General features: G+C 50.5%; 1 protein-coding gene across 1 annotated transcript; it reads right to left on the bottom strand.

Moving 5' to 3' along the window:
* Positions 1–11,264: 11,264 nt before the first annotated feature.
* LOC149353544 (uncharacterized) lies at positions 11,265–11,903 on the bottom strand. The gene has a single exon (XM_089575834.1). The coding sequence runs from the start codon at positions 11,901–11,903 to the stop codon at positions 11,265–11,267; it is 639 nt and encodes a 212-aa protein (XP_089431960.1).
* Between the last annotated feature and the right edge of the window lie 1,844 nt (positions 11,904–13,747).

The following is a 13,747-nucleotide window of genomic DNA, read 5'->3' on the forward strand; positions in this document are numbered from 1 at the left end:
TTGTTGTTTGTCTGATGACAGCCTGATGATTACAGCTGCCACCCCGGATTTCAAAAAAAAAGAAGACATTTCACCCTTAGCACGTAGGAATAAAAAAAAAATTTACAAGGTGTTTACCCCTGCGGTAATGTGCACTTCAGAGGCAGCTGGGCTCCAATTCAAAACTGCACTTCGTGAAGCAGCAGTATGACCGCCGAAATTCCAGGCTGTTTTACCAGTAAACGCAGATATAGTTTAATAATGCAGGGCAGAGGTGCCTTTTGCAAGCTTGTTCGAGTTCATAAGTGCAGTCATCAGTCACGTGGTGTGGTGGTGGAGGTGGTGAGCTGTGTTGGGCGAAGGGCAGGTGTGCGTCGGCACGACATGCATGGTAACGAATAATCCCTATATAAAAGGGGTGTTCGGCTGAACAGATACTGTGAAGGAAAGATAAAATGGGGCAGAGGAGGAGGGGGAGGCTGCAGCTGTCCAGTGTTGTGTTCGGACTAATCAGTGATCAACATTCTGGCGCATCAGCGTGGTACTTTGCGATGAGGCATACGTGTCGTCCGCTCATGCTCGTTTCTGACAAGAACGACGCCGCATGAACGGAACCATAGCCCTCAAAGCTTGCACGGCAAGAAAAAATTGATTTGAAACTGCCAAGTTTGTAACAACGATGTTAAAACCTAGATGGCATGAAAAATGATGATATGCGCTCGCAGTTCACCTCTCCAGATCATTCCTCGCCAACTAGCGGATTGTGCGAAAAACCGTCGCATCAAGTCCTACGTGATGAAACGCGCTACTTTATCGTTACTCTTGCGGTGCGAAACGGCGTCGCAGTTCTCCACTCTTAAAGATTCCGTCGTGCCAAGGCCAAAAAAACAAGCCAGTAAGAGAACATCGACACTTTTTTGTTTCGTTCCATTTTGTGTGCCTTTTCGCTGGAAAATTCCCACAATGAAAACTCGTTGCATCTCTAAGAAACAAGGTGATGCTCTCCGAAGAGCGGCAAAGATAAAAAATGGCTGAGGCTTAACTTGGTTAAGCCTGGAGAAGGCGAAGCATCATCGTGTCGCGTAATTTGGAGGCGCACAACCACAGCGACGGCGCGAGGTGGGCCCCCGTTTCTCCACAGTCGTGACGTCATCGTGTCACGTGGTGTGACGTCATGTATCACGTGATTTGGAGGCGCACAACCACAGCGACGGCGCGAGGTGGGCCCCCGTTTTTCTACTGTCGTGACGTCATCGCGTCACGTGGTGTGACGTCATGTATCACGTGATTTGGAGGCGCATAACCACGGTGAAGGGCTGAAGTGGTAGCTAAAGTAGTATGCTTCGCATAAAAACCCTGAGTAAAGAAAAACTTTGGCTGCGTCCATGGTCCTTTTCTGGCCATGGCTACCCTCACCCCTTCTCGGTGGTCAAGTGGACGAAATTTCCGGAGCCCTTCACTAAGGCGTCTCTAAGGCGTAGGGCACTGTGTAATATCTCTACTTGCTTTTATGGCGCTCGGATTGATGCTAGCCTACAATGAGCAATAAGCCATGAGGCTTATATTTCAGTGCGAGTGAGCTGCGACGCTGCCTTGCTGAGAGCAGTCAGACTTAACAGCGATGGCGCACGTAGAAGGGAGCCTATGTAATTCAGGCTAAGTAGATATTGAATATTATTTCCAAGCCCTTCCGCCATCCTCCCCCTCCCCCGCCCCCCTAGCCCGCAAATTTTTTTAATATGCAAGCCTTACTTGCCCCATTCAGAAAAAAACCCACCCCTGTATGCGTGCGCGCGCTAGTGTGTGTTCATGACTGGTCGCTCGAGGTTGCTCGGGAAGAGCAATCTAGGTCGCGCAAACCCAACGGTGGCAGCACCTGCCTTGGCAGGGCAGTGGCGCTCCGCTTAACCGCAACACCACTGCGCCAGAAGTGCTATGAGGACTCCCTGACCTCTCGCAGACGGTCGACGCATCCGAATGCAACCTGATGCGGCAGCTCGTGGGGAGAGGGGCGCGGGCCCTGGTAGAGCGCCGACTGCCTTCACGAGGTTAGCGCGTAAGTAAGAAGAGGTGTGGCGGCCTCGCGGCGGCGGCTACCTAGAGAAATTCAGAGGTAGAAGTGCAAGCTGTGTGGCATCGGGTTCCATCACAGCCCACCCTCGGTCACTGTGTCCAAGAAGTGAGCGGGCGGGCTTACGCATTCTCACACATAAGCGTATTTGAACTTTTTATGTGTATTTGCATCTTTTTTAAAGTGCGCTTTAGTTTGACACCTAAAAATAGAACGCCTCAACGTGCCCGCGCATTTGATTTGGTGCTGCCTGCCCTCCTTGACCTCTCTGGACTCACCCAGTTCGGAGCTGTTGTTCAATGGACACAAACGGCGAATCGGTATGCAAAGGTATATTGGTCCCTGGAAATCAGCTCGTGAGTGAAACGACTCCTGAATACGTTGTCAGAACAAAACTATGAGGACGATTTGTTCCACTGAGCACCATGTTACTGAAAGACGACGTGGCTACACCCTCACAGGAGACTACAAAGAGTGGTTTCAGAATTCTCGGAGTCAAAGCGTGGTTTAGGGGACAGGAACTTTAAAGTCAGCCCAACCACTTCACCGTTTGTCACTTCACTATTTCTCGCTTCAGCGTTTGTCTCTTCACCGCTTCAGAAAAGCTGGTAGCCAACATTTATCTATGCCTAGCCAGTTCGGCGTAAGCACTAAAGGCACTTGCCCATAGCAGGGAGTAAGTTCTTCCCAGAGATGCTCGCACCATTCATGGAGGAGCCAGCAAACAATGTGTAATTTTTCCAGCACATCGGGCTCCCTGAAAAGGAATTCTAACTTGGCAAGGATCTGTTGCTGCCCATACTGCCCACAGGGCGAAAGTTTCAGCATGATTTTCGGTGTAGTTGCTTAGTACTTTTAGAATGAACTCTCGACACAGCTCCGAGAGTTCACACCACAAGGTATATCTGTTGAAGCACGGCACTATGCAAAAGTAACACCGTGGTCCCATAAAAGAAAATACTGACGTCTCTGTGTTCCGCAGTTCTGCGAGACGAGTCATTTTTTTGCGGAATTTAGTACATTTAAATCTGTGTTGCCTGGCTGGGGCGGCGGTATGCTATTGCAAATAACTGCGCATTTATGAATACTGTAAAATTTTTCCTTCTTTGTGAAATGAAAAAAATTGTAAAAGATGAACTAATGACCTAGAAAACATCTGCACATTACTTATTATAGACTTGGATGGGGGTTAAGAATGCGACGAAGCATTTCCTATCTACTTTTATTCTTGATGCTACGATAGCGACTTAGTTTACTTACCATGTCAGCAAAAGTGGCTTATGCAGTCAGGGCTCAGATGTCAGTCTTGTTTGAAATGGGGATTTGTCATATGAGAGCAAATGTAATAGCGCAGTTAAGGACAGTTCAAATTGAACTAAATTCGCTAACACTGCGTCATAACTTTCTTTTTCTTCCTCCTAAACTCCACCCCATCGACCAGCAGTTTTTATAGTTCCCCCTTTTAGTGTATGCTTTTATCACCCTGGAAGAGTGCTATGAGGGCAGACGTAATTAACAAGTCTGCTGTGACAAGATTGCCACGTCGGGCGCAGCACAAGGTTCAATGGAGAGATATGGGAGAGACTGTTTGTTGTGCAGTGGCCATAGTCAGGCTGATGATGGTGGCAATGATTCCCAATCACTGATGGGGACCCACTTTTGATGCACGAGTGTTTTTTTTTTGTTTTCGCGTTCATGTACCAAAATTCAGCGTGCCTTTTTGTTTATCTGAATACATTGAACGTCTTCTCGGGTGCAGCCAACGGCGCAGTCCTGGAAGCCGTTGCCAGTGGAGCAAGGCATCTGGCTTCCACTTCTTGCATCACCAACGATGCGGTGGTCACACTCAGGCAACGCCCCGGATGCCATTGCCTTCGTCCTGACGGCCGAGCTGCTCGAGCTTGTAGGCCGTCCGTCCGCGGTGCTGCTGCTGCTCCTGCTGGTTCCTCCCGTAAGTGGCGTCTCCCTAACGCCAGCACACTGCTCCTTGTTCGGCGTTCCGCATCGTCACGGGCAAAACTCGATAGGTGGTGCCCACGTTAGCCATGCAGACACGCCTAGTTTCAGAATGACACAGGAGAGGGAGCGCGTCGTACTTTCATACAAAGCGTCCGCGACCTACTGGCAAATAACTGTGCCGTATGTCGGGGTAGCTGTTGAATGTAGATTTTATGCACTGGTATACGGGTGGTTTACCAGTGGACCAGGGCATGTAGTGACCGCATATTTGCACCATGAGAGGGAAACAGGAGCCAAAAAGGGCTGGGGTTCGTTTGGAAATGCTCAAAGGTAATAAACAGCAGTTTTGAGTTTCCCTCAAGAACTACTTATTCAATGGTTATATCTTAGCAGTAAATACCCCTGGTGCGGAAACACAGAGGCAAAATAAAGTCTTGAAATTAAGCGAAGGAAAGCACACCCTGCACATGCATTCTCTAATTGCATGCGTTTAACAGGTCTTGGACCAAAGTGACGAGGGGTGTAGCAGGGTCAAGTGCCGGGAGGCGAGCGAGCCACATGGGCTACGGTAGGGGTTGGGGAAAAGGACCGATGGGGAACTGGAATGCTGTGTGGGACTATTTAAGTCAGTGTTCTATATTGGCGTATGTGTGTGAAAACGTTGGAGCATTGTGGTGTGAAAGTGTACCAGTACAAATAAAGTTTGCCTGGTGTATAAAGCAGAATAATTTTTGTTCGGTGAAGTGTGCGAACTTCACGGATCCAAAAGGTTGGGCGCAGCGGTGAAAAATCAACTAAGTTCAATTTTTGCTGCATGTAGCATTCGTGGACAGCGAGTTTGTAAGTTTTGGCAGAGGGCACCGTCGGCGGGCTCTTCCATGGGATCTCCGGCGCCAGACATGCAGTATCGCATGGAAGCCAGCTCATTCCCGGAAATTCCCATGAGGCCAGACTTCCATTGAAGGGTCACCGGTCGTGGGCTCAGTGCAGTGAGTGCGGCATCTAAGGCCCACCCTGTAGGGAAGGGGAGTGCTCTTTCGTGAAAAGCACATCCGTTAAAGTCTGTAGAGAATACATATACGGGGGCGGGGGATACTGTGGTCAAGAGTTTGGTGGAATCTGCGATTCCTTGTACTTTGGGGTTATTGTAGTGGGTGGGGAGCTATACGGACCTGTTGAGTGAGTGTTGGTTGTTGAGAGTGAAGGGTGGAGGGTGGAGGATGATACCTCGGTTTTCGCGAGCAGCCGTCTGTATAGGCCACCACACCAGTGTATAAAGGTGACTTGTGTTTTATGCATAGGCTTGGCGGCGGCCTGCGAGTGTGTGTGCTGACAAGTTGCGTGTAATGAGTGCAAGGCGAAGGTTAGGGGCGTGTTGCGAAATGTGAGAGGACCCGAATATTGCGATGGTGATATTGAAAGTTAAGACACGGAGGCGGATTCTTTAGCAAACAAACAAGGAAAACTGTAATTAACTTTAAGGACATATACACAAAGAGTGGTCGGACGGAACACACAACACAAACGTCCTTCTTCCTTGCCGTCGAAGAGGCCACTGCCTTGCCGAGGGGGCCCGGCCGTTCTTTCCTGGCCAGGCCGTTTCACCCCAAACTCACCTCGCAGGCGCCGCCGACGAAACGCGATCCCGGGCCAGCCACCAGCGCTCAAAAAAGGGAGCGTCCCCGCACTGTCCCGGTCCCCTTTGGCCCCCCGTCGCGCAAACGGGCGTAGGTAAAAACACACGCACACACAAACGTAAAGGAGTGCACACGGGTGACGAGAAACACAGGCACGTGTAAACGACGCCGTTCGTGGAAGATGCGCACTCCCCGTTCCCCAAGAAGAAAAAAAAGGAAGACACAACAACCTCTCGGCCCCAGCAGTGGCAGCGCTACGAACACAGCTCGAGGGGATAGAGAAGCTGTACCGGTCTTTGCAATGTGGATCCGTTGGGCTGCTTCACAACACATGCTCGGACGTGGTTATCTCTTCCATGGATCACTTCAACGATCCTCCCCATCTTCCACATCTGTCGCGACGCTTTTTCCTCGTGGATGAGAACTAAGTCTTTGACCGAGGTCTTGGAGCCTGCTGTTTGTCGCAAGTGGGCGCCGACCGTAGCGTCAAAAGATATTCCTTCCGCCATCGCCTCCAAAATTGCTCCAGCAGTCGCTTATGGTGCATCCATCTTCGTGTCACAGCTTGCGCTGAGGAACTGACATCACTACACGGAGACGGTAGCGACGTCAATCTCCTTCCTGTTAGAAAATGCACCGGAGTTAGAATTTCAGGATCTTCTGGCGATGCAGATATGTAGGTTAGGGGGCGGGTGTTAACGATGCTTTCCACCTCCTGCAGTACTGTGGTAAGCTGTTCGAAGGTGAGTATTGCCTGGCGTAGGATTTTACGGAGACAAACCTTCACAGTCCTCACCGTCCTTTCTCAGAATCCACCTCACCATGCTGCTTTTTGCGCGATGAATTTCCATTTGATGCGTGTCTAGGCACAGTGGTCGTGGAACGTTCTGTTCAACAAGGGGTCTCTCAACGGTGCAATTTCTTTAGAGGCGCTGTGAAACGTTTTGGCGTTGTCAGTGTATATCACTGATGGCAGTCCTCGTCGGGCGGTAAATCGTCGGAAAGCCAACAGGAACATTTCGTACGGTAGGTTCGAGACAAGCTCGAGATGAACTGCTCTAGTAACTGCGCAAGTGAAGAGAGCAATGCAAGATTTGGAGACCGTATCCTTGTTCTTAGTGAAGAGAGGCCGGGCGAAGTCAATGCCAACCACTTGAAACGGTTCAGAACGGCAAACTCTTTCTGGTGGTAAAGGAGCGGTTGGAGCCTCTCCCGGCTTAGCGCGGCTTTTTAGACATATGTTGCATTTTTTTACAACCTTTTTTACTTGCTGAATTCCTTGTGGGATCCAAAACCTTTCTCTCACTTCTGTGAGGGTGTCTCTAGAGCCGCCGTGTAAAGTTCGTAAATGAGCGTCTCGAGTAACGAGCTCCGTGAACGGATGGCTTGCATTAGAGAATTGCAGCCGCCCTCCCACTTGTAATAATCCCTCTGTGTCCAAAATGGGCTGTAGCTTCTGCAAGCTCGATTGTGATTTCACTGGGAGTCCTTGGCCAAGACGGGATATGTCATCCGTGTAGGCCTCTTCCTGAACGGCTTTCAACCAGTATGTTTCGGCCCTTTCGATCTCTTCCGCGGCTAGACAAGAAGAAACCTTGCCTGACGGACCCCGGCAAGCACTTATGAATCTGAACACCCAGACAGCTATCCGTTAAAACTCGGAAAAACCTACTGTGGTGTGCCAAGTCCAAGATCGGAATAAATGTCTTTACTTGCAACACCTTGACTTCTTTCCTCGGAACTTAAATTTCCTTAGCCGGTTGGACGTAAATCTCATTTAGAGCTGGCCAGGAATCCTCCGTCTCTGAAAGCCATGACGGTCCAAACCACCATAGTCGGTCTCCTTGAAGACTCTGTAGAGCGACTCCGCGTGTCACACGATCTGCGGGGTTCGGTGAACCGGGGCAATGCCTCCATTGGTCTTTCTCCGTGCAGGTTTCAACCTCGGTCACTCTGTTTCTCTCAAACTGGTTCTACTGCAAAAGGGTTTCCTTTCAACCAATGAAGGGTTATACTGGAGTTTGTCCAGAAAACAATTTTCAGCCGGCCCGCATGCATCATTAAGCGGGCTTCCAGAAACTTGGCTATTCTAGCACCTAGCAGTGCACCCATCATTTCAAGTCGGGGAAGGGTCATAGCTTTCAATGGTGAAACTCTCGCTTTCGCAAAGAGAAGTTTCGTGTGAACGCATCTGCTGTTGTCTTCCAGACGTAGGTAGGCGCAGGTCCCGTACGCTCGCTGACTGGCGTCGCCGAAGATATGTAACTTTACAGTCTGCGGCTGAACTACTGGAGCAACACATCAAGGTACGGTCAGTGAACAAAGGTCTGCCAGCTCCAACTTCCAGCCTTCCCCCTTCCTTGCGATATTACTGGGCAGTTTGTCATCTCAACCAATATGTCGTTGCCACAATTCCTGAAAGAGTGCTTTGGCTTGTATAGTAAGCGGCACGAGCAGCCCAAGGGGATCAAATATTCTGGCGATAGTATGTAGAACAAATCTTTTGCAGCTGTTCTCTCTGTCCAAGACGCTTGAGAGGGACTTGGTGGCCACAGTGATTGTGTCGTTTGCAGGATTCCAAAGAAGCCTAAGAATTTTTACTGTTCCAGCTGAGTCATTCAGTGCCTCTTGCGACGCAATAGGTCTTGCAAGCGCCTAGAGTTTGACGACCACTTTCGCAGACTCATTCCGCAAGCTCCAAGTATATCGTTTGCCAGCGCGAAAATCTCCTCCGCATTCTTTTCATTATCTGCCCCAACCAACAGGTCGTCGACGTAGAATGACTCCGCCAGAAGCGCAGCTATCTTTTTCTTTGGCTCCTCAACGTTCTTAAGTTGATACTGCAGAGTGTCATTTAGCAGGAAAAGGCTAGCCTTTGTGCCAAACGGCACACGCTTCATTCGCCACTCTTCTACTTCAGGATCAGGTTCCTCGTTTGTGGGCAAGCCCTTAAACCAGAGAAAACGAATGGAGTCTCTGTCCTCTTTTCGGACACTGATTTGCAAGAATGCCCTTTCAATGTCAGCTGTCAAAGCGATCGGATGAATTAGAAAACGGATTAGCAGCTTGACCAGATCCGCAAGAAGACAGGGCCCTTTCTCCAAATGTTCGTTCAGGGAGGAAGACCCTTTCTCATGTGAGGAGGCGTCAAACACTATGCGTAGCTTTGCCGTTCTTGAGTCGCTGGGTAAAACAGCGTGGTGTGGCATGTAATAAACCGGATCAGTGGCTTGTTTGTCAGGTGTTACATGCTTAGCGTAGCCCATATCTATGTAGCTCCGCATTTTGCTTTCGTAGTCCGCGCCGAATTCCGGAGTGCGCTGAATTCTTTTCCCCAGGCTCTTCAGTCGCTTTAGTGCCTAGGAGCGGTTGTCACAAAGATGTCCACTGTTTTCTTTCCAAGGAAGGGAAACTTCGTAGCGGCCGTTCTTCATACTGATGTTTCTTCAAAACTGATGAACAATCGCTTCCGCTTCCTCATTCGGCCCTCCGGTGTGGTCCAAAGTGCCAATGCTTTCCAGATCCCAGAAGCCCTTTACAAGTCTTTCAGTTCTTTCAAGGACTGTGCTTACCCTCAAGACACAAAGGTTGGCTGAATTGTCAACTGAGGTATGCACTGATATCGGACCCTGAAAAATCCAACCGCAGACTGACCCCAGAGCAAACAAGTCAGCGTTTTGCTGGCAACGTTGAATTTCGCCCGTCATAAATTTCCATAGGTGTTCAGCGCCAATGAGAAGACCAATTCCGGGTACCGCTGGCATGCCTGGCAACAAAACTTTGTCCGTTGTGGGCTGTCCTGTCCTACTGCTCTGACAAAGTCGTTTTCGACAGGCACCTGGACTATGTCGTTGCAGATGAAAGGAACCTCAATGGCCTCTATAATATATTCCTTGTCATTGTACTGGCTGCGAAGAAGCACTTCGACAAGACGCCGTTTTTCTGTTGCTGATGTCGCTGTGCCCAACGTACTCAGCTGGAGAGAGGTCTTTCCGCTTTCTTTGAGGCTGTTGTGTTTGGGATGCCCCCCTCCTCCTGCCTGGGTGGATTAAGGCAGCTCGCGCGCCCCTCCTGCCTAAGTGGATTAAGGCAGCGGACTTCCCTGACCGGCGAAGGCCGAAGATGCGGCGGGGGCTGGCAAAGACGTCAGCAGCGGCAGAAACAGCGGCGACGTGGTGGCGACGTGGCGGCGTCAGGTGGCCGAGTCGACCCTCGGGTCGTGGGACGGAGTGGTGATGTGCTAATTGAAAGACGGCTGTGTCCTCGACAGAGATCTCGTGGTTTGGACATCCATCGGGGAAGCACGAGGATGGTCATTCACCTCTTGGCAGACTGCGGGAGATTCCTTTCCAGCCGTGTCGGATTAGTCAGCATCTACCCCTTCCCATCTACCGAGCTGCGGAACAGCCCAGCACCGCCCCTGCCGTGGGTGGTAACACCAGCGTCCACTTCGGTCCATCCGATTGGACAGTGCTCTGCGAACTCTATTCCCCAGCCAGGGATCTGGGGAATCCGAGCGCTATTTAACGGGTGTTGTTTTGGAGACTCCAGTGCACTCCCGTTAGCGAAGAAGTTCTCTTTCACTGAGAGTCATTCTCAGTTGCTCTTTTTGTAAATAATGTAAATATTCCTGTATAAAGTTCTCTTTCACTGAGAGTCATTCTCAGTTGCTCTTTTTGTAAATAATGTAAATATTCCTGTAGAAAGTTCTCTTTCCTTGTTTTTCTTCGTAACCCTGTCTCCCGCCTTCCTCGCCCCTTCGCCGGCCCGACTACGCTACCCCGATCCTAATAAGGCCTAGAAATTTGGAGATGTCCTCACGGATAAAAGTGCGATTACTGCCCCATCCACGATGCGTCGAATGTAACCGCGCCGACTTTCTCCAATAGCCCAAATCCGGCAGGTTCGCAGAAGAATTTCATTGTTGAGGGGATTATGGCTCCTTGCATGCAAGCTCCTAAGATCCAATCTTGTAGTCTCCTCTAGTTTCTTCGGTTTACAGTTTGGGTCGCAGCACGTGTCTACCGCTACTCTTTGTGCATTTCAGTCGGCGGCGGCAATCTTTCGAACGATGTCCTCTCAAGGTACATCGGAAGCAGCGGTTGTCATTTTTAAGTCTTCGCAGTCTTTCTTCCCGATTTATTTCACTGTCGCAATCCGCTGCGTTGTGAGTAAGTGAGCCACAGAAAAAGCACTGTTCCCTTACTTGCCAAGTTGCGTGCTGTACAGCAGATGTCGGAGGGAGAGACAACTGTTTCCTTTCGTTTTCCTGTCTGCCTCGCTTGTTTTCTATAGTACTGCCAATTCCGCTCTTTTCCCTGCTTTCAACTTCGACTATCAAAATTTTCAGACGTTGTTCCAGCTCACTGTCTGTAGGGCCCGTGGCAGATGTAGCCTCACCGTTCTGAGAGTCACTAGGTGAATGTGACAAGTCCAGAGTATTGGCCAGCCGTTTATGCTGGCAGGTAGGGCTTTCAGGAGAATGTATGTCATCATGGTAGAGTAGGTGGTTGAGCTTACCTTAAGTCCATTCAGTCCGCGCACATGGCATTGAACGTGATCCACGAGCTTCCGCAGGCCTCGCACGTCGTCCTGTGATGTCACGGACGGTAGGGATCTCAGCTGGGCGAGGTGCTCCTGGATAATCTGTCGGTGTCGCTAAAGCGCTTGGACAGAATGGTCACTGCGTCGTCGTAGCATTCCCCTGTCGCCTGCAATCCGGCTATTGAGGACGCCGCCGCAACGCTCAGAAGGCTCCTCAAATAATGAAACTTTGCGCCCTTGGTAAGGTTTCTATTCTCGTCAACGGCTTCTCTGAACTGCTCCCAATAGCCCCGCCACTGTCGAAGCTCACTGTTGAATGTCTGCAGCAGAAGGGTGGGCAGCTTGACTGCACTGCGATGAGTAGCTTCGCCGCCGCCATGTTGGCTGCCCCGTTGTGGCTGTGCCGTCTCTGTCGTCAATAGGCGCGGAGCTCTCAGCAGTTCGGCTTCTTTCACTTTGAGCTGTCCAAGCATGCCCCTGGCTGCATTCTCGTACCGCATGACAGTCTCAAACTCGGGAGCGAAGTCTTCATCCGCAACGGCTGCCTCCAATTCGGCGTTCAACTTGAGCAGTTCGTCGTTGTTGGCCGTAAGTCTTTCAATGAGGGAGCACAGCGTTCCGATGTCTGTCGTTCCCAGAGCTGCCTTGGCCTCGATGATGAGCTTGGTGTTTTGCTGTCGACGCGCAGTTCTCTTTTCTTTCGCTCTCTGCATGCTTGCGTCGAATGGGGACGGTGGCGTCACTCACTTATTCCTTTACCGTCGCAGCCTGGTTCCGGTTTTCCGAAGTTCTCCAAGTCCTGGAGATCACAGTTCCCGGGTTTCGACACCATGTGTTGCGAAATGTGAGAGGACTCGAATGTTACGACGGTTATATTGACAGTGAAGACACGGAGGCGGATTTTTTAGCAAACAAACAAGGAAAACTGTAATTAACTTTAAGGACATATACACAAAGAGTGGTCGGACGGAACACACAACACAAACGTCCTTCTTCCTTGCCGTCGAAGAGGCCACTGCCTTGCCGAGGGGGCCCGGCCGTTCTTTCCTGGCCAGGCCGTTACGCCCCAAACTCACCTCGCAGGCGCCGCCGACGAAACGCGATCCCGGGCCAGCCACCAGAGCTCAAAACAGGGAGCGTCCCCGCACTGTTCCGGTCCCATTTGGCCCCCCGTCGCGCACACGGGCGTAGGGAAAGACACACGCACACACAAAAGTAAAGGAGGGCACACAGGTGACGAGAAACGCAGGCACGTTTAAACGACGCCGTTCGTGGAAGACGCACACTCCCTGTTCCCCAAGAAGAAAGAAAAGGAAGACACAACAGGGCGTAGATCGGATACTGCGGTGGGTCTGGGAAGGAGGTTGGTGCGTAGGGGTTCTGGGATAGTATCTGTATCGGGCATGCGATGTCTGCCTTATCGTGTCAGCGCATTGTCTTATCAGTGCTACCGCAAACTGTACGCTTGGCACTGCTACTGCCCCGCCCCCCTCCATCGCCTATAAAAGGGCGTGCTAATAAACCCTTCCTGTTCTTCTTGTTCCTGCCACCATGTAGTTGTCTCTATCCTTAGTGCGACACACATCCCGATACAGTATCCACCTCCCAGCAAGTGAGCTGGACAGGCGGATGATTTCAGCTCTCGGTGTAGGCAGAGGAGGGAGGATAGACCGTCATGTGACTGCTAAAAAAATTCAGGGGGCACTTTGACTGCCTAAAGTGCGTAGAGGCGAAAGCGTTTTCAGCACCACTTTCAGTGCTTCTGTGGCACTGGTGGCGTCACATGTAATTGAGTACTAATTACTAAGTGATGACAAATCACTAATTAATGGTTAATTACTGATTAATGCCTGAATACTAATTAACTGCTAATTAAGCTTAAACTTAAGCTTCGCCTTTAGGAGTGGAACGCGACAGCGTGTTGTAGCGCTGCCAGGGAGTCCACGGAACGCCACCACCCGTTCGGCGCGATGCCTTGCCGTTTCAACGCAACGGTTTTTGAGGGAAGGAAATGGCGCAGTAAATCTCTGTCATCTCGGTGGACACCTGAACCGCACAGTATAGGAACGGAGGAAGTGGGAGTGAAAGAAGAAAGACGAAGATGGCCCGTAATGAAGAAAATGAAAATTGTATTTGAGGAAAGAAAATTACGCAGTAACTGTCTCACATATCTCGGTGGACACCCGTCAAAATTCAGGGGGGGGGGTGCACTTTTTTGACCTAAAGTGTGGTCACTGATGTGTGGTTAAGATGTTAAGCTTCGCCTCTAAGAGTGGAACGCGAGAGCGTCTTGCAACGCTGCCAGGGAGTCCATAGAACGCCATCGCCCATTCGGTTCTACGCCTCGCGCTCGTCGGTAAATTGGTTTTTGAGGTTTAGGTGTCCACCGAGATATGAGAGAGAAATACATTTCTCTCTCATATCTCGGTGGACACCTAAACCTCGCCGGAAGGGAAGGGAGGAGGATGGCAGTGAGCGAAGACACCGTATTCACTAGACGTACCTTTGTTCATTCCAAACCATCGAGCTGGCATGGCGGAGTGGATAGCATGCTCGT

The sequence above is a fragment of the Amblyomma mixtum genome, chromosome 3 (assembly GCF_055824585.1).
Source record: "Amblyomma mixtum isolate Tamu chromosome 3, ASM5582458v1, whole genome shotgun sequence".
Lineage (NCBI taxonomy): Eukaryota > Metazoa > Arthropoda > Arachnida > Ixodida > Ixodidae > Amblyomma > Amblyomma mixtum.

Excerpts from the sequence above, each read along its gene's own strand:
- LOC149353544 (XM_089575834.1), bottom strand. The coding sequence starts at position 11,903 with ATGCAGAGAGCGAAAGAAAAGAGAACTGCGCGTCGACAGCAAAACACC.